General features: G+C 42.6%; 1 protein-coding gene across 3 annotated transcripts in view; it reads right to left on the bottom strand.

Moving 5' to 3' along the window:
* Positions 1 to 21,764, bottom strand: part of PIP4K2A (phosphatidylinositol-5-phosphate 4-kinase type 2 alpha) — a 166,947-nt gene that overhangs the window by 30,565 nt on the left and 114,618 nt on the right. For 2 of the 3 annotated variants that reach the window (XM_008510558.2, XM_070601560.1), the window contains exons 4-5: positions 19,485 to 19,637; positions 4,985 to 5,131 (exon numbers count right to left, since the gene is read on the bottom strand). In XM_008510558.2, the coding sequence (XP_008508780.2) occupies positions 4,985 to 5,131; positions 19,485 to 19,637 (300 nt within the window). The remainder of the gene's footprint in view (positions 1 to 4,984; positions 5,132 to 19,484; positions 19,638 to 21,764) is intronic. The other variant, XM_070601559.1, reaches the window with a different exon arrangement.

The following is a 21,764-nucleotide window of genomic DNA, read 5'->3' as shown; positions in this document are numbered from 1 at the left end:
CAGAGCGCAGAAATAACTGCTCTGCTCTGGAGCCACATTCTGAGTGAGCGCTGTCCCCTCCCCAGTCACTAGCCTCCGCCCGCGCGAGAGCTGCTCCTCTGCAGGTGTCCTGTCCACTTGTCAACCACCCTCTCCCTGTCATGTCACCTGTGTGTCTTTTCCCTGGTTCTTGTCCCCCAGCTGGAAATCAGACAACTTGACAATCATTGAACCATCACTTACTAAATACGGGATCAAAACCACACGCTCCTTGACTCAATTGCCAGAAACGGTTGGTCTTGGGGTCTTCGAGTGTGAAGTGGGCGGTCAGCTGGCCGCAGTGACCGCTGGGGTATTAAATGCCTCTTTTCCCACATTAGGTCCTCCAGATGGGGGCATGTCCTAGCCCTTTGATGGCCTCTCTCTCCTGTTTTGGGCTAGTGAGGACCATATCTTCCTCACTTACTATGAGTCAGACCCTGGGGGTGCTTCGCTGTGGAGATCCCTTCAAACACGCATGTTCACTTGCCTCCCCTGTGCCAGGCCCTAGGCTGAGCACAGAGTGGAAGAAAACACAGTTCTTGATCTCGGCGACTTCTACTCTACTGCACTGGTTTTTGAAACCCTGCCTCAGAGCTCTGGGGTTGTCTGAGGAGACCCGAGTCCGCCTCCGACAGGCGGCCTTTGGGTGGAGTTCAAGAAGAGAAACCTTCCTTTGTTTGGGGAAGATTTTAATGCAAAAGAAATGCTGAAAAACAAAGGCCAGTGAATTCCTAACTATGTCAATACAACAATGACTATTTATTCTTTGTGCTCCTCAGTGACCATCGTGGTGTCTCGCACAGCAATGCTTGGCGTTTGCTGAATAAATGGTTGGAGAAGGATCACAGACCAATTTACTGCTCTCCCTTCCCCTCCAGCACTGGACACCCAAACCACGACTAGGTCAGCACAGAGATTCGTCTACCTGACCCGTCTTAAACAGACATTTATTGCCCTGGATACCGATCATTAACAGAACTTGCATGTGACGGAGAAAGGTCAAAGTAGCTTCTAGGATGGCCATTCTTAAATCAAAATTTTATTCTATGACCGTCTTCCATTCAAGCAGTTCAGGCATTGATTAGGATGTGTGGAACCTGTAATTCATAGATGAGGTGACTCGACTAAGGTGTCTGCTCGTATTGGGGAAGAGAGCCAAGACCAGGCCAGGGTCTCCCTCGGGTCAATTCTCCATCCCCCTGGCGCTCAGTATTCCCAGCTCTGGTGGATCCAAGAGGCACTGCTGCCAGCCCCGGGAAAATGTTCAGTTTCTTGGGGACGTGTTGGAGGAGCACAAAGATGACCCACCAAATAAACACGGATGATGTGAATTGTTCATGAAGGAAGACCTGTGGCCCGTTCCACAACCACAGCACACAACTATCACTTGCAATGGCCTGTTCCTCCCTTTAGGAATTCTTGAATACAGGCCAAAAATATTTTCCTTTACACACTGATTTCTAACGAGGAATGTTCCCAAATTAAAAAAAAACGAAACACCAAACTGGGGACATCTGTAATACTTGAGCACTGCCTATCCTACCAGGCAGAGGAAGAAACCATTTATTCCTCTTTGTATCTTTAACCAAGTTTTTGGTCTGTGTGTGTTCTTTCCCTCCTACAGTATAATTTACCCTGCTTCTGATTCTCAGCGAAGCTTCATCTCTATGTGAATGCAGATCATTAGCCTGGAAAAAACTCACCAAAGTTCAAATTAATTCAGAATAAAAAATTAAAACAAAAATAGGAAAGTAAGATTAGTAAGTCAAGGCCAAGAGTTTGAGCCATGAAATGATGCCAGATGTCCAGGTTCCATCACAATGGAAAGTTCTGGCAAGAACAGAATTTATTTATTCTACCAGCTAAAAAGGGAGATGAAATTATGAAGTTCAAGGCAAATTCAAAGTATAGTGTCCAGTCTGTAAGTATAATTTACATCAAGATATGTTTACCAGATGCCTACTTGAACGAGGCACTATCTTAGGCATTTCAGGGGGATAAACAAGAAAGTAAGACAAAAAATGTGCCTTTAAGTCACTTCCTCACTAGTAGAATGGATGAGACAACCACATTTCATTGACCAATTTCCATATGCTACGCATTAGGCTGGACATGACCTCTACATATGTCGTTTAACCCTCACAATGACCCAACAAAGGCAGGTAAAATTATCCGTGTTTTACAGATGAAGAAACTCACTAGGTTCAGCAACTCACAGACTCCTAACTAGTAAGAAAACCAGGACACGTGGCTTCAGAGTTGAGGTTGCTCTGGCTTCTTACATGGGGGAGTCAGACCAGGGACCAGAGTCCTGTGATCCTCAGCAGAGGACACTGAGTAACACTGCAGAGGCTTTGTGAGAGAGATGGTGCTGGAAAAGAGGTACATACGGGGGCGGGGATTTCCACCAGGGAACAAAATGGCTACGACTCGGAGGCAGATAGAGCACAGCTGTATTTGGGAAGCTTATACGGTTTATCTGAACTCCAGAGGGTAGGAGATGAGCCTAGACCATTTTCCTTTCCTTAGACTAGCTTTTCTCAAAGCGTGGTTTAGCACCCTGGGGCCCTAAGACCCTTTCAGGGGTCTGCAAAGTGAAACTTATCTTTATAGTAATGATGACACATCATTTGCCTTTTTCACTGTCTTGATACTCGCATGGCTACTGCAAAAGCAATGATGGGTAAAACTGTTGGCAGCTTACCACAAATCCAGCAGGGCACCAAATGATACTACTACCGTCAAATATATATGAAATATATGTATATGAATGTCCTTGATGAAGCAATGAAATTATTAAATCTTGACCCTGGAGTACACATCGTGTCAATATTCTGTATGGAATTATGCACAACACACTTCTGTTTATAAAAAAGGAATGGCTAAAGAACAGTCATTTTTGTGATGGTTTGAGTTATGAGCTAAACTAGCTGCTTTTTTATGAAATAACATTTTTACTTGCAAGAATAACTGGCAATCTATGTTTATTCAGATCTGGGCATTTGGAAAATATTTGCTCAAAGATGAAGAAAGCTGCTGGGCTCGGCTATGTGCAGGGGGCTGCATGCTGTCACTTCAGAGAAAACAACTGACAGGACTTGTTGCCAATGGTAAAATTTGAGCTTTCGAGTGAAAATTAGAATTTTAAAAAACCTGTATCCATCACCTTGAGCTTGACAGCTTCTCAATACTCAGAGACTTTTCTGATAAGACTGGTGATGATATTAATGTGACTTCTTGACATAGTACACTCATGCGTCGCTTGATGATGGGGAATACGTTCTGACTGAGAAATGCGTCATTAAGCGATTTCGTCATCGTATGAACATCACAGAGTGTATTGACCTAGATGGTATAGCCTACTGTACATCTAGCCTGTATGGTGCTAATCTTATGGAACTACCATCATACATGTGAGTCCATCATTGACCAAAATGTCGTTATGTGGGAATAACTGTATAAAGAAATGTGTCAGTTATTTGGAAGAGCACATAACTCAGTGAACCCATCCGTTCCAAATGACCAAAGCATGATGCATTCAGACAAATGCATGCAAAGAGACTAGCAGATTTTAATGATGCTGCATGGAAACTAAGCTTTGAGGAATTACCAGTTGTCAGGTTTTGGTATAATATCTAAGAATATCCACAAATTTCTGAAAGAGTTAAAACATCCTCCTCTCCTTTTCTAATTATATATTTGTGTAAGGTCTGATTTTCTCCATACACTTCAATCAAATAACAATTGCAACCGACTGACAGCAGAACCAGACAGGATATTCCAACTATCTCATTTTAAGTCAGACATTAAAGAGATCAGCAAAATGCAAAACATTGTCACCTGTCACTAAATTTTTTCATTTGGAAGATACTCTATTTTTCATAAAAGTATGCTAACATAATAGTAATATATAATAATTTTATTATTTTAAATTAAAATAAGTATTTAAAAATTTCTCATGTTAATTTCTAACATTGTAAATATCAGTAGACACAACCTAGATAAGCAAAAGCTTTTGGGGGTCTTCTTTTAAGAGTGTGAAGGAGTCAGATCAAAAAATTTGTGATCCACTGATGAAGACCAAAGTGGTTGGCAAACTTTTTCTGAAAAGAGTCAAGAGGGTAAATGTTTTAAGCCTTGTGGTCCACAAGGGTCTCTGTAGTAACTACTCAACTCTGCCATTATAACATGAAAGCAGCATATGCAACACAGAAACAAGGTCATGGCCGTATTCCAATAAAACTTTATTTACGAATATGGCCAAGCTGGATTTGTCATGCAGGCAGGTCATAGCGTGCCAACTCCTAACTCGGACATTCTCCATCTAAGTCAGGGATCCTAGAAGGCTGACCATTTCATTACACTCTCACAATTTCCAGTGGAATGCTTCTTACTCAACGCCATTGAAACAGCCTGTCTCAGGGCCTGTTCCCTCTTCTAGAAATGTTCTTCTCTCAGCTCATTCCCTCACCTCCTTCAGGTCTGCTTCAGTGCCATCTTTCCAGTGAAACCTTACCTGACACCTTCTTTGAAACGGTATCCCTCCCCATTCTTTCCCGCCTTCACTTCTATCCATGGCACTTATCACTTCCTACTATGCTATAGGACTCACTTACCACTGTTACTTATTGTCTGTCTTTTCCTACCAGAATGTCAGCTCCTTGAGCCTAGGTTTGGTCTGTTTTGCTTATCACACTATTCCCAGCACCTAAAACAGTGCCTGGTACGCAGTTGCTGTTTAATAAATACTCGTTGAATAAATCAGACATGATATCTGTGAAACATTCAAGGGTGTTCTAGTAAAACCAGCAAGTAATCCTTGCTTAACACGAAGGAGTGTGCGGCTAGTCGCCTGGTGGCTTTAAGCTCTGGGCACCTCCTGAGCATTCAGCACAATCACAATATTTACAATGTGGATGAACAAGCTTAATTATTTAATACAAATTAACAAAATCACTCTCACCTTTAAATCGTATTTCCTATATACAGACAAACGGTGGCTGAACACATTTCTTGTAACAATCACATAGATTTCAACTCCATCAACATTAAGCCGGTACATGCCCAAGAACTGGGGGAGGAGGGTGATCCCGTGACATTCCACTATGTACTGCATAAGAGAGAAAGAAAGAGGAAAAACAATGTTATCCAACCAAAAGGTGCTCATTCACATGCAAAATATAACTCTTCTGCCTCTGGTGTTCATATAAAGTGAAACTCTCTAACCATCAAGGTCCTTTTTGCAGAAAATGACCATGTTTGTATTATCTAACAAGCATCCGCATTGACCATATATACACAGATAAGAAAATTCACCTTTATCTCCAAAGAGATATTTTTTCGTAAGCTTCTCAACTAATTTGTAAAGTCAAAACTGGGATATAATTAATTATGGAGAGAGCCCAGTGTTAGAAGCTGCAAGGGTTGAACTCTAGTTCTAGCTTTTCTATTTCTCACTGAGACGGGGATGTCTTGAGCCAAGATGCCCACCAGAGAAACGGCTGAAGGGCAGGTGCCCTACCACGGAAGGCTCGCTCCTCGCCAGACAGATGGGATTCTCTGGCCCCATGCTGGATTTCATCAAGTCCACTAGACAAGTCCCAGCTTTGACTCCACTGCCAATTAGCGTTGCAAAAATGCAACATGAGTCTATAGGTCTTTAAAGACCATACTCTAAAAGGCCACAAGATGGAGACACTTCTCCTTAAAAACCTATCTTTATAAAATGGGTCCCCCTGCACTCTACAAAGCAAAGTTAGATTTTCCTTTCTTTCCAATGAGGGAGAAAGAAGATTTCAAAAAAACCTCTTTTATGTCCACGATATGTGTGTGAAATGTCTAAGCTATGGAACAGCATGAATAGTATGAATCCAAAATTGTAAAAATTGTATGCATTATGCATATTTACAAAAGAGAGGTGCCTGGAAGAATGGTGACCAAAATGGTAATGGTGGAATTTGGGGGAACTTTGCCTTCTTCCTTTTTTAAAAAATTATACTGTTTGAATTTTTCTGTTTTACAATGAGCACTTTATAAAAATAAGAAAGTAATTAGAATGCACTTTCAAAATCTTTAGTGGTAAACACCGTCAATAAACAACTCTCATAATATTTGTCCATCTTAGGAGTTAAAAAGCCTTTAGCTTTTATCACTAAAAAAAAGATGAAAAGCATCTGTATGAGTTTCATTTTTGCCACCCAGAATTTTGGCAGATTTTAAAGACACTTCCACCCTTTTTTTTTTTTTATCATACTGCCCATACTTAAGCTATATATTTGAATTTGGTATATTTTCTGAGTAGAGTTTCACCTCAACTTGTTCTTAATTTGAGGTCAGATCAGTGAAACATTTTCTATTTCTCTCCTTTTGAAAAACAGTAAATTAACTTGAGTTTTGCTAATGGAAAACAGGTGGTAAAAAGTCCTTGGTTAAAAATAAAATGTCTCACAACTGATCTAAAGAAATAAAAAGTGTTATTGTCCCTCACCTCTGAAGAAAGATGGTTGGGTGGGCCTTAAAAACACAGAGGCTACGGGAGTCTACACTGCGTAAGCACAGTAGACAGAACGTAGGTTTGTGAGCCAGAAAGATGTGCGTATATATCCCGGTGCCTCGATTTACCAGCTGTGGGATCTTGGGCAACTTACTAAATCACTCATCATTTTACTTCCATTTTCTGGAAAATGAGCACCATAGTTTGTACTATGAAGGTTATTGTGAGGATTACAATAAAAGACATCAGAATTACACAATATCTGTGTACTGTACTATACTCTTCCTCCTACTGCAGATGACAGTAATAATAATTATTTTCATTCAAAACTCTGATAAGAAACGTTACTGCTACACCTATCTGCTTTGTGCTGCAAACCAACTCTCAGACGTGTTCTGGTGTCTATGCTGAGGGAGGCTCTCCAAGTATTTTGGTGGCTCACAGGACGTGCCCCCTGCCCTGGGGGGGACACACCAGTTTCAGTTTGGCCATTCAACCCCGCTTTGAGCTGGTCTGCTCAGATGATTCTCATCGTGGCCTATCTTTTCAAAGTCCTGCCAGTAGAAGAAGTCTCTTTGATGAAAGCCTGTGTAGAGGCCACAGGGTACCGTGGAACAGACCGGATACTAATCATTATTCACGTTGATGAACATGTTAAAGAAACCTTCTGAATACTACACAGGAAATGGCTGACAAGCTTTTTTTTCCCCAAGGAAAAATACCCATACAGATAACATTCTACATTCCTCTATCTTTAAGATTAAATAAATTATTACATAGAAAAAATATAACAAATCAGGTCTCCTTCATCAGCAAGTTTCTACACGCACGCGTCCTCAAAGGCACGGCTCAACTCGGAGGCTCTTGGATGAACATCTTGAAAAACAGAGATTGAATAAACAGAAAACTCCTGAGTATTTGGGGCTGGCCCGGTGACGTAGTGGTTAAGTTCGTGCACTCTGCTTTGGCAGCCCAGGGTTTGTGGGTTCAGATCCCAGGTGTGGACCTACACACCGCTCGTCAAGCCATGCTGTGGCAGTGTCCCACATACAAAATAGAGAAAGATTGGCACAGATGTTAGCTCAGGGCCAATCTTCCTCAAGCAAAAAGAGAAAGATTGGCACAGATGTTAGCTCAGGGCCAATCTTCCTCACCAAAACAAAACAAAACCCTGAGTATAGAAATATGTACAAATCCACAAACCTATTAAAATCTCTCACATTAGATTCCAGTACTGACAAGCAGCAGTGGGTGACAAAGGTTTAGAAAGCATTCAAGTGTCAAAAGTTTGCAGAAAAGAAAATTCTACCCATTCATTGAATTTCTACGTGGGAACACTGGGAAAAGAATACACTGTTTCATTTTAGTAGAGGAACATTTCACTGGGTCTCTGAACACCAGGGGTGAGGGACCTCTGTACTGTAGCATATGTGTCACTGCAGGTGGGAGGTGACACAAAGAGGCCTGAATGCTAATCCTTTCAATTCTTCCCCAGCTGACCTGGGGAACGCTGTGCACAGACTCTAACACCAGTGGGCACATCTACAAGGACTCCGACCCGCACATACTGCTAGAGGTAATCCCACGACCAGGGAGATGGCCACAGCTCTGGCTGGGCTTTCAACACGACTCAGCCACATCACGCCGCTGGGAGCCCTCTTAGTCCAGCTCCACATTCACTAGCTGTGTGACCTTGGGGGAATTACTCAACCTCTCTGTGTCTCTGCATTTGGAGAAGGGGGTAACAATAGCACTTAGCACATAGGGTTTTGCAAAGACCATGAAGATCAGGGACATGGGAAAGAAGGGACTGCTGGTGACTCCAGCAGGAGCAAGAAGAAACCAAGGCCCTGGGGCAACGGGTGGATAAGGACAGAAGGAAAGGGTAAGGGAGGGAAACTTCCAAGAGCACCTGATATGTTCCTAAAATGCCCTCTGAGAAATACTCTCCATAGAATAAAGACTTCCCGAAAATGAATACGGTTGCATACACATATTTTTGTATGTGTGTACGTATTTGTTTATAAAGTGAGCAAATACTTTTGTAAATATAAAAGAAACACTAAAAAATTACATTTCTCACATGTCTTGATTTTAGGATCAGAACTCTGAGAATTCTTCCTTCAAGAACTTAAACATCATCGACAAATTAACAAAATAACGTAAATAAATGCTTCAAAAATAAGAGAAGATGTATTGGGGGCACTACAATAGCATGTCTTTCTTTAATAATCAATTATTTGGCATAAGCACCTTCCTTTTTTGAAAACATCCTCAGCATCAGTTAATTTCTTTTTAACATTGTTGATTTGATCGTAAGGCAATCTAAGCAATCTCTGCTTCCTCCCTTCTACATGTTTAATTTCTAGATTGCAGGAATGGAGAAATATCAATTTAATCCCGAGGGTCACTCTTTAAGAAAGGGACCAAGATTTCTTTCACTTTCAACCACTGCCTTGATGTGGCTACCAGGCTATCTACGTGCCCGTGAGAAGGACAGAATCAACACTGGTGTTCCCTGTCTGCCATGTTAATGTCTCTGTTTACAGACTCAACAGCTGCAGTGCCCTGGGGCAGCCTGGGAGATTCCCTTCTAGAAGTCAGACGAGTCTGCTGACTTCCCTCCATCACCTGCAGACACGCTCTTCCCTCACATCAACACAGAAGCTCTGTCTGGCACCTGGCGTGGCAGCTCAGGACGACACTCAGCGTTCATCTGAATAGGCACTGACTATTTACTCCCAAGTTTTTAAAAAGTGAACTTGGTGATTCTTCCAAGATGGCGCCGTGAGTAGTCCTCTTTGTCTCTCGCCCTTCGAGTCTACAATTATTTGGACACTTATCGCTTGACAAAGGATATTCAGACAGCATCTCAGGACGTCTGAGACACCCACGCGACTATACATCGGAAGGCGGACGGACTTTCCTCCGGGAGGATGTGGAAATAGGTGAAAACTCTCCGACCCCGACGGGCAGCCTGGTACCCGCAGGCGGCTTTCTTCCAACGGACGCCCCCAGAGGATCCACACACATCTAGGGCAGGAGCGAGAACACAACAGAGGAGCGACGGTGGAAACAGGTGACCAGAACCCTACTTAAACCCCCCGCAATTACTCCTAAACGCAGAGGGAATATACAGATTCAATGCTATCCCAATCAGAATCCCAAGAACATTCTTCACAGAAATTGAACAAACAATCCTAAAATTCATATGGGGCAACAAAAGACCGCGAATTGCTAAAGCAATCCTGAGCAAGAAAAACAAAGCCGGCGGAATCACAATCCCCGATTTCAAAACATACTACAAAGCTACAGTGATCAAAACAGCATGGTACTGGTACAAAAACAGGTCCACAGATCAATGGAACAGAATTGAAAGCCCAGAGATAAAACCACACATCTATGGACAGCTAATCTTCGACAAAGGAGCAGAGGGCCTACAATGGAGAAAAGAAAGTCTCTTCAACAAATGGTGCTGGGAAAACTGGACAGCCACATGCAAAAGATTGAAAATTGACCATTCTTTTTCTCCACACACCAAAATAAACTCAAAATGGATCAAAGACCTAAAGATTAGGCCTGAGACAATAAGTCTTTTGGAAGAGAATATAGGCAGTACACTCTTTGACATCAGTTTCAAAAGAATCTTTTCGGACACTGTAACTCCTCAGTTGAGGGAAACAATAGAAAGAATAAACAAATGGGACTTCATCAGACTAAAGAGCTTCTTCAAGGCAAGGGAAAACAGGATTGAAACAAAAAAACAGCTCACTAATTGGGAAAAAATATTTACAAGCCACTTATCCGACAAAGGGTTAATCTCCATAATATACAAAGAACTCACACTGCTTAACAACAAAAAAACAAACAACCCGATCAAAAAATGGGCAGAGGACATGAACAGACATTTCTCAAAAGAAGATATGAATATGGCCAATAGACACATGAAAAGATGTTCATCATCGCTAATCATCAGGGAAATGCAAATCAAAACTACACTAAGATATCACCTTACCCCCGTTAGATTGGCAAAAACATCCAAAACCAAGAACGACAAATGTTGGAGGGGTTGTGGAGAAAGAGGAACCCTCATACACTGTTGGTGGGAATGCAAACTGGTACAGCCACTATGGAAAACAGTATGGAGATTTCTCAAAAAGCTAAAAATAGAAATACCCTATGACCCAGCCATCCCATTACTGGGTATCTATCCTAAGAACCTGATATCAGATATCTCAAGAGTCCGTTGCACCCCTATGTTCATTGCAGCATTATTTACAATAGCCAAGACGTGGAACCAGCCTACATGCCCAGAAACTAATGATTGGATAAAGAAGATGTGGTATATATACACAATGGAATACTACTCAGCCATAAAAAAAGACGAAATTGGCCCATTCACAACAATGTGGATGGACCTCGAGGGTATTATGTTAAGCGAAATAAGTCAGTCAGAGAAAGACGAACTCTATATGACTCCACTCATAGGTGGAAATTAGTATATTGAGAAGGAGATCTGATTGGTGGTTACCAGGGAAAAGGGGGGGTGGGGGGAGGGTACGGAGGGGGAAGTGGTGTACCCACAACATGACTAACAAAAATGTACAACTGAAATCTCACAAGGTTGTAATCTATCATAACATTAATAAAAAAATAAAAAAATAAAAAAAAAAAAAAAAAAAAAAAATAAGAACATTAAAAAAAAAAAAAAAAAAAAAAGTGAACTTGGTAACCATCAATTCTCATTATGCTTACTATACAGAGCGATTCAGTCACAGTTATTCTTAGGGTCAGTGTCCAGATTCTCAGTGTTAAACTCACTGCATCATCTACGTTTGCATTTTAAAATGCTGCTTTTATTAAGTATTTTGCACTTTTGCATTTTCATAGCTGGACACCTCATGTCACCTCGCTCTGCTATTTATCATGCAGCAGCTTCTGTTTTTCTCAAGCATGTTCTCAGAGGCTTATATTTGCTCACAATGTTTTGTCTGTACCCTGTGTTTCCAACACTAAGAGATTTTACCTTTTTGTTTTTTTAAGGAAGATTAGCCCTGAGCTAACAACCACCACCAATCCTCCTCTTTTTGTTGAGGAAGATTAGCCCTGAGCTAACATCCGTGCCCATCTTCCTCTACTTTATATGTGGGACGCCTGCCACAGCGTGGCTTGACAAGCGGTCCAATGGTCTGCACCCGGGATCAGAACCAGCGAACCCCGGGCCCTGAAGTAGAGCACGCGAACTTAACTGCTGCTCCACCGGGCCGGCCCCCAGATTTTACTTTTTTCTGTGTTTTTTTCAAAAAGCTACTTGTCAATGATTCCATGGTGTCATCAGCAAAACCAAATGCTCCCTCTTCATAAGTCTCCCTTAGAGCTTTTTCCTCTATAATCGTGGGCTTGTTAGAACGGTAATGCAATGATAAATTGATGTGGTGAGATCAGAATTTTAAAAACTTATGAAATCCAACAGCCACAAGACCTCAGTTTGCTTTGCTGTCAGACGCTCAACAAGAATAACAAGTATTATGAGTCCCCAATTTGTTGCTTTTCTCATGCAAAATGAAATGCCATTAACAGATTCACAGCTGACTGAAGGTTTCAGCCGAGAGGACTCTAAGTGACGCACCGCAGCAGATAAATATTTATGTCTCCACAGGATGGTGTGAACCTGGGCGCTGGCTTTTGGAAATTGCTGTTATTATCATGTTTCTCCCCTTTTTTTAGAGGCTTGAAGTGACAATTTAATATAGCACCGAATTAATACTGCAGTGTAAAGTCTTGTTTCAGTTAATGTTTTTGAAAGGTTAAATTATCCGTGATCCTTATTTGTGCCTCTGGCTATGTTTACAGATCATTCCAACAACATACTTGACATAAAAGAAAGAAAGAGAGAGAGAGAGGAAGAAAGCCAGCCAGCCTGAAATTAAGGACTGCTTTGTTGTACACTGACCAAATAAATAAATAATTCAAACGTTCCCTGACTTGATGTTTTGGGAGAATGGTCTACAAGTGTCAGCTAATATAATTTATTTTGGTTTCGAATAGTTTTTAAGTCAAAAAAGAATGTAAGGGTGACTACATTGAAGCTAATGTAAATACAAAACTTTACTGCTTTTCTTAAACTTAATAAAACCAGATTTAAAAGGAACAAACACTCCTCTGGACTGTTTATAAACATTCTTAGTACTGAGATAACAAAGATATACCCGAATGCAAACACTGATGTCCCTAATCCTGTTTGTTACACTATAATAAAGACCCAGAAGTAACAGTGTCATCAAAGATGAAATGACTCTGTAAAACATACTCTATCATAAGTACATGTGGCGTTTACTCATTGACTACAATAAATGTGCAGAACGGCGTGATGACCTTTGAGAGGCTCTGCCGCCCAGCTGTGGCGTGCGGTCCACAGCCTTCAGTGGGGACCTCCTTCTGGGTCTGCCTTTCTGTCCCTTTGGCCCAACACGGGAGCTTCCGGGCGAGGACTCCAGTGTGCCCCACCAGGTTGGCTGTGGCCTGGTGGGGCCTGGTTGGCAGTTCGACTTCTCCCTCTGTCCAATGCTACTTCTTTCCTCTTCCCTACATAGGCTTTGGTCTCTAATCAAGCCCAAACTGTGCATGGGCTTCTGCTTGTACAAGTCACTCTGCTGCGAGTCAGCAGACACAAGAGGCAACAAGCTCCGGCCAGGAACTGTAGAGCTTAGGGCTACTGGAAGTAGAATTTAAACACAAAACTTTAATGCAAAAACGCTTAAAGAAATAAAGGATGCGATTTCAGAGATGAGCACATAACAAGAAACTCTGAGGAAGGAATTGGCAGGTTTTTAAAAATGGATCTTCTAGAAGGAAAAATATGATTAATAAAATAAAAAAATCATTGAATAGGTGAGCCAACAGATTAGAATAGTTGAAGAGAGAATCAGGACTGCGACTAATGAGGAAATGACGCAGAATCGAGCAGAGATGTTTGGAGACGGAAAACGGCAAAGAAAAGTTAAGTGACATGGAGGCCAGAAACAGAACGTCAAATATATAGCTGCTGGAGAAGCAGAAGGAGAGATCGGAGGACACAGGCGAGGTATACTGACAAAAGGACGACAGAATTTCCAGAAACTGGAGAAAAACTGTAGCAGAAAATGTGTGCTGGTGAGGCGGCTGGGGACCCCCCTGGAAACCTGGGGAACAAATGACAAGGACGCTGGGACAGAGGGCTCCAAAAGTGCCCTTAGCAAGCGGTGACTCCCTGTCTGCAAAGTGGACCCTGGAGATGGCAAACACCTTCCCGACATTTCTAAGAGAAAAGCAAGAAATGTGTCTCCAGCTTCTGACAGCAGAGAGTCTCTGTGGGGACCTCACCTGTAGTCACATAGTCCTATGGTACTTAGAGACTTAAAACTTGAACGTACTTGTCAAATTTCAGTTGACCTCTCCTCCAGATAGGGAACAAAAAAGCCAAATGTTTCTCCTGTTCTAGAACACAGGGACTGCCCTGCTTCTTACAGGACTTCATCAGCATCACCTGGGAGCATGAGAGAAATGCAGCATCTCACATGCACCCCGGATCTACCGAGTCAGAATCTGCGTTTTCACAAGATGCTTGGGTGTTCTGTCTATAATCAAAGTTTGAGAAGCACTGATGGACGGTGTAATTTTTTCCTCTTTCAGCACCACACTCCCAATTTTTTTTTTTTTTGCTTGAGGAGGATTATCCCTGAGCTAACATCTGTGCCGGTCTTCTTCTACTTTGTATGTGGGATGTCTCCACAGCGTGGCTGATGAGTGGAGTAGGTCTGCACCTGGGATCAAAACCTGCAAACTCGGGCCACTGAAGCAGAGCGCATGGAACTGTAACAACTCAGCCACAGGGCTGGCCCCCTACACTCCCAATTTTTTAATTTTAATTTTCGGCTTTTATGGTTCCTATTTTCTCAAGTTTTCCTCTATTCGTGGCTCATTCTTCAAATGATAACGCCAACCCACAGTCCTTCATGGGAGGATAAAAAGGTGTACTCCAAGGAGGGTCCAAAAAAGTCAAGTGTTCACCCTAAAATCGTTTACTGAAATTTGAGGTACCAGCTAGCTTATTCAATAAGGAGTTCAGAATTTTAGCCATAATTTCTAGATTCAGCTAAAGTTAACTCATTGTCTCCCAAATACAAAGGATAAGAAAGGATTTTTAAGTTACTTTATCATTTTATTGATTTATCAATTCAGGCACTTTGAAATAAAAGAACAAATAAATTTAAACCCTGTATTTCAAATACCTCAAAAATATTCTTAATGTCACTTTCTGAAGGCATTTCTTCATCATCTACATTGTAACTTGTTCTCACTCCTGAAACTTCTAAAATTTTACTGATGTTGACTCTTAATTTTAATTAAGCCTGAAGCTACATGATACCCACACACCCAAGGAATTCAGGTCAGTGGGAAAAAAATCAGTCAATTGAGGAGAAATAAGAAATTTATGTAGTGTCTTGCTCATTTTTTCTTTTGTGAATGCTCTTCTGACATTGTCTAGCTAATCAGTTGATAACCATCATTTATAAGACCTGAGTTTGTTCTAGCCTAGCAGAAATTTAAAGAAAAGGGTATTTACACCAAAACATTAAGTTACTGTCCCAACTATAAGAAAGAAAAAAACCAAATAAAGGAAATGAGACTTATAAACGTTTGCTCTGCTTCATATGAATTTTCCGTTGGTCTGAGAGATGATGTCATCCTTTTTTGGTACAGAATGGAAATAAGGGTAGGATTTGGGCAGCACATACAGACTAAGGCAAGATGCTGGGGCTTGGGACAAAAATCTAACCCCTTACGGTTCGAATCTTCCTAATTCTGCGTCAGTGCCACGCACCCAGAAACCAGGCCCCCTAGTGGATTGAAAGAGTTCACGATTTCAACACTGGGAGGCAGGAAACGGAGTAGAACAGTATTTAATGATCTTATTCAATCATTTATACAGCACTTATCATAGCCCGACACTGTTCTGAGCAGATTATAAATGTCAGTTCACTTAATTAGCACAACATCGAATGAAGGAGGGACCAGCATCCAACTTTTATAGATGGAGAAGCAGGTGTAGAGAGCTTAGGTAGCCTGCCCAAGGTCACACAGCTGGTCAGGGGCACTGAGATTTGAAGGCCTCAGCCAGCTCCAGCATCCATGCTAGGAACCACCTCCCACACCGCACCGCGGGTGAGGTTGGCTCTCAGAAAACTAACCACAGGGAGAATTTATTCAAATATCTAGCAATGTGCCACTTCCCCAGAGGCTGGGACTGTGGTAATTTTAACCTTCCAGAATATACCGGCAGCTGGATATATTTCATTAAAACAAAAAACAAGGAAAGAGAAGGAAACAGAGAAGTCAAAGGGCCATCGGGTAACCAAAGCTGCCAGAAAGTCCAACCAGTTGACTCCATAGGAGACGCCCTGAGGGCCTGTCCCATCCTTTGATACGCGATTGGAACAAGACTGATTACCTGTGCAGACGGGGCAGTTCAGAAGCACAGGAAATCAGAAGGCCAAAGCAACAAAGAGCAAAACTGACAGCCACCACCAAAGCAGGAGACTGAAAACTTATAAGACAAGAAATAAATCCTAAAAGTAATCAGGCCTATTGAAAATAGGAAGAAAAGGTCTAATATCCACCTCAATGCCTCTGAGCATCACTGACTGCAACAGAGTATGACAAAGCTGGGAAGGACCACTCCTGATTACAGACGGCGAGGCCTGCGTCTGATCGCATGGAATAGCTACACCCGAGGATGCACAAGGCTGAGCACACCGCTGTGTAACACCCATCAACACCTTGTTTGAAAGCAGCCCTATGAGAAGAGAAGCTTGCAGAACATTCAAAACCCGCCTGGTAGAAACCAGACTGGCGGAGCACAGGGGAGCCGGGGCGCCGGGCAGCCTCCCTGGGTGCAACTGCATTGACTCAACGCAAATGATATGTTAGTGTGGTTTCAGCAGCCCATAGTCATGATTTTCTGTCAAAGTTCTATGAGATTCTTGGGTGTTACACGGCTGGCTGCAAGGATGATGTTTATCTGTCACATGTCCTCTCTGTGGAGCAGGCCAGAGAGGCACCCCGTCTGATCTTAGCACCAAGAACAGTAACATTCCTCCTTAACAGCTGGCTCATTTGGCTCTTCAGGCAAGGAGCTGTGTAACTGGCTTATTCAAGTTTCCTTTTCCAGGGGCCAGCCTGGTGGAACAGTGCTTAAGTGTGCACGTTATGCTTCGGCAAGCCATGCAGTGGCAGGTGTCCCACATATAAAAAGTGGAGGAAGATGGGCACGGATGTTAGCTCAGGGTCAGTCCTCCTCAGCAAAAAGAGGAGGATTGCCAGCAGATGTTAGCTCTGGGTTAATCTTCCTCAAAACAAAAAAAAGTTTCCCTTTCCAGTTTGGCTACTAGGACACGGGGGTCGAACAAGTGGCCCTCCACGTAGCCAGCATGCCCATCACCAGGACAGGAAGTTTTAGGCTCATTCCAGGCTCCATTTTGTGTCATCATCCCTGCCTCCCTTTTCTTCCATTTATTCTATCTCATATTTCAGACTTTGAAGACCACCTTACATCCTTTCTGGAATTAGACCAAGAGGACATACATCAAGAGATGAATGAATGAAGGAGATGCAGATGGGGAAAGTGAGGTTCAGAGGAACCAGCTCATAACAAGCTAGAATCTGTCTCCTGACTTCCGACTTAGTGTCCTTTAAATAAATTGTATTGATAATGGTGATTCTCAATCAGAAAGACCCTTTAAATTGTATTTAAAATAATATTTCTAAAAAGAAAGAAAAACACAGATGTTGGTCAAATGACACATCTCTGGATAAAGAACACCAAGAAAATCACTATTTTGTGTAGTTGAAAAGAAAGGAGCTCTTTAGTACTAAGAAAGCCCTGAAGCATGTCAACAGGCTTATTTTGATCCCCAATGTACTTCATGTAATACTGATGTTACATCACATCTGCATGTTAGGTTACAGTAACTACCCCAGAGAAAACATCTCAAACGGTGACTTCCGCAAAGTCAAAAAATTCTGAACGCAAAGCTGTCATCAAGAAGCTGACATATGAATACAGTCACATTGTATTAGAATGGTATGATAGCCATTTATCAGAATAACATGTCTTCATCAGTCACTGAGGTATCACTTTGCTTTGCAAGTTCTGAAACAATTTAAAGAAAGTATAAAAAGAATGCGTAAGTATGACATTAAGTGCCAGAGGGAAAGAATGAAACAGCAGACAGTCCAAAAGGCACGTGGTTAAAAGCTGCATCCTGTAATTGAATTCATTCAGAAGCTGGTGCCTTGGGGTGCTCACCCTCACAGGCACCAACCGGCACAGTAACATTTCCTTTGTAAGACACGATAGCGTAAGTCCTGCAGTACAAATCGCAAAAGGAAGAGATGTTATGAAAGATTTATTCGATGTTAAACGAATTTAGAGGCTGACTGATGTTTTTAGAAAACAAATTAGGGGAAGTCCCGAGTTTCCAGAAACAGAATATAGCTCAAAGACCTTTATAGACTTCGCTGCAGGCAAAAACGCAATTGATCACCTTGCAAAATCTAGAGGAATAAGTAACTGCCAAGAAATAATCCAGGATGTTAGAGCATAAATCATGACCGCGAAGAAGGAAGCTGACTGTTAGACATCTCCGAGCTCACAAACCCAAACGGGCGGTGCCTTCAAAGCACCACTTTGAGAGGCCGATACTTAATAATGCGCTTGTTTAAACACTCTGAGAACCCTTTAGTTAACCTTTGGTGAAGGCAGTCCGGGTCCTCAGCACTTTATTTTGAATATCCTCTGCGACAGTCAATCTTCACCTCTGAGGGGGATTCAGAGCTATTTAGGTAAAAAAACGAAGCAGGACTTGAAAAGCATGTGCGCGCATGTGCGTGTTAGCGCATGTGGTTTAAACATCAGTCCATAAGACGATTCCTGCGACGTTGCAAGCAATGGTCCTATTCATGCCATAAGACTACAATGTCTCAAGATGACCCGTTGTTACTGATTATTTGTACAACTTGACGATGACGACGACCACCACCACATACTGACCGCCTCCATGTGTGGCAGAAACTGTGCTAAAGTAAGTACCCGGCTACCATCTCCCGATTAATCTTCAGGACTCCATAGCTGGGTGGTGTTATTCTCTCCATGGCATAAATGAAGACACTGAGGCTTCAAAGTCTCGGAGTCGCACGGTGAGCAGGTGAGAGGGCTGGGGTTTGAAGCTAGGATTGTCGCACACTGGACTTCACGCTCTTACGAGTCCACAGTAAGAAGGGCCCCTCACAGCTCAGCGCCAGGGCCTGCAAACAGGTGCTCCACCAGCAAACCTGTGCTAGCCTTTATTCCATTAGAGAGAGAGCGCACGGCTCCCAAGGGCTCTTTCATTTTATCCCCAGGCGATCATGAAAAGGCGGTGCTGAGGGGTAAAGGGAGGCAGGAAGCAGACAAACACCCACTTCCTAAAATCAGAGAACTTTCTCGCAGTAGACTGTGAGTGGGGGTGGGCCTTTCTGGGGCCAGGATAGGAAGAGACCAGCGAAAGCAGGATAGGATTTGGAGGTGTCCAATGGAGAAATACTCAGAGATCAACACCCAACTTCTGGCACGGGCAGCACTTCTGAAACGGTGCCAGATCTTAAGCTGAGTGATTTTGAAATTAGAAGGGTAATCATTGAAACTATTATTTCAGGAGCATTTAGATTAAAAGTGTTATATAAATATAACTAGTGACCTTCATCGTATAAGCATCCCTAAACGCGAACTGTCAGTCATCGGGCCACAGTAATTTAAAAAAACCCAGCTAGAGGAGATGTCAAATGCGTTCTCATCATTGCCTAACTACATATTTAAATCTTTGGCCTTGATAGTAATTAGTCATGAATGCTGACTTTCTCAGAGTTTCAAATAAAGATAAAGAAAGATTACCTGGTGGTATTTCTTCAGGATGTTGTGCATTTCGGCCACATCTTCACTCGTGATGGTCTTGATGACGTATCTCTTGTCGCAGGAAGTGTGGAAGCGAGCTCCGCTCCGCGCCTGGGAGTCGTTGGGAAGCGGCGCGCTCCTGGTCAAGGAGTTCTTCCCGTTGGGATGAGATGGGAGGAGGGAAGAGAACTGGTTAAAGACATGGCTTTCTGATTTCTGGGTAATTTGTTGTCCTCACAAGTTTTCGAAAACATTTGTGTTTGGAAGAAATTGGTAAGCAGAGTGACAACATTTTATATTCATCATAACGCAAACTGCTAGTCTTTCAAATGAAATGAAAACAGCTTGGGTAGGTACTGTGATTCTTAATGTCCTTAAAGTAGGCTGACGTCTAGAATTACAATCAAAATTGTTTTGTTCACCTTGGTCTCTTCTGAGTTGGACAAGAGCTCAAATTTTCCTCTGAATGAAATTAGGTTCCAATCATGAAAGAAAATTTTATATTCACTGACTCTTTCCTCATATGACAGGTATTCCGCCAAGCATTAGGCAGAAAGTATTTCTCCCAGTTCTGACCACCTCCCCATGAAACGGTTACTATTAATAGCATCATCATTTTACAGATGAGGAGATGGGGATCAGAAAGGTTTAATACTTGGGCAAAGGTCACACAGCTAGGAATTCGAAGAGCTAGAATTCCATCTCCAGTGTGGCTGGCTCAGAACCCCAGTTCTCAACTAGTAAACGACTGGATAAGTCACCTACGCTGCCTATAGTGTGCCCTGGGAGGAGCCTGAGCGGGTGAATTCTAGAACAGCTCCTCAGAAGATTCTGCTTGGTCCACTCTCCATGCCCCCATCAGTCATTTTTGAGAATGACTAATATCCTGGAGGGTGGACAGGAGGGGCTCTGAGCAGGGGCTCTTCCCGCACCATTTCCTTCCAGTATCCGGCTCACGCTGTTGACATTCTTGCTAGGTAAGTCTACCCTTTTCTCACACATGACTCTGAAATTCCTGTTTTCTTAGAGCCTCCAGGAAGCCCCTCCCTTGTCCCCCAACCTTCTTTCCTGGTCACCCAGATGACTGGGACAAGCAAACACCTAGCGTCTAAGAAGCCTGCTCTTCCCCTCTGCCACCTGTGTTCTTCAGTACTGGCTTTCCTTTCCTGCCTGGCCCCACTGGATTGCGTACAAGGGAGTCAAAGGCAAGGCACTTGCTCTCAACTTCCTCCCTAAACGTGGGCATTCAAAGCCCCCGTGAGCCAAATGCTGTCTAGCAGAGGGACACAGATATCATTAGAGAGGTAGGTGATATCGGGCGTTACGGATTTTCAAGGAAAGAGTTCCCTTTCCTTCTAGTACACTCAAGGCTCTTAACCCTTTCCTTCCTTTCTGGATGAAATCCAACACCATCTAGTCATAGGAAGTATAACTGCATTGCAGAGGCAGAGTGGCTCATGGAGGTCCTTCGCGTGCTGAGGGAAGTGGCCTATGAGCTCACTCTCATTTCCGAGGCATTGAAAATGGGCCCTGGCACCGCTGCAGTGTATTATGACTTTCTGAGCTAGTCCACCTTGATCTGAATGCAAGCAGGTGCACCTGGCCAGTGCAGAGCCAACACTGCCAATTAACTGAACCTGCTTTCCTTAGTGTATTAGAAAACTAGAGAGAAGGAAAAAAAAAAATCACTGTAACTCCCAATGACTTTAAATAGCAAGATTTGGGAGTGTTAAATTATTCTCAAGACACTTGAAATTCATTAGATGGATTGAGAATGATGAAAATGATTCTCAGGATGAAAATGGCTATCTTAACAAGAGAACAAGAAAATGACAATATTCTCAAAAAAATTTCTCCTGGTGCCGGCCCCGTGGCCAAGCGGTTAAGTTCGCGCCTGCTCCGCTGCCGTGGCCCAGGGTTTCGCCAGTTCGGAGCCTGGGCGCGGACATGGCACCACTCATCAGGCCATGCTGAGGCAGCATTCCCAATGCCACAGCTAGAAGGACCCACAACTAAAATACACAACTACGTACTAGAGGGCTTTGGGGAGAAAAAGGAAAAAAAAAAAATTCTCCTTTACACTATTTCCTACTAAGAATAAAAAGGAAGAAAATCAAAATGAATGACCCCTTTTGGGGTTTTAAACCCTACCAAAAAGCTATCATTGCTTTTGGATAACAGTCTTACTTTTTCATCCTAAACATTAATTTGCAAAACGTTATTCCAAAGAAAACAAGAACACTAGGAATCGTAAGATTACAAACTACTTTCAGGCATAAA

This window comes from Equus przewalskii, chromosome 30 (genome assembly GCF_037783145.1).
Source record: "Equus przewalskii isolate Varuska chromosome 30, EquPr2, whole genome shotgun sequence".
NCBI classification, from domain to species: Eukaryota; Metazoa; Chordata; class Mammalia; order Perissodactyla; family Equidae; genus Equus; species Equus przewalskii.
This window is presented reverse-complemented; position numbering and strand designations above follow the sequence as displayed.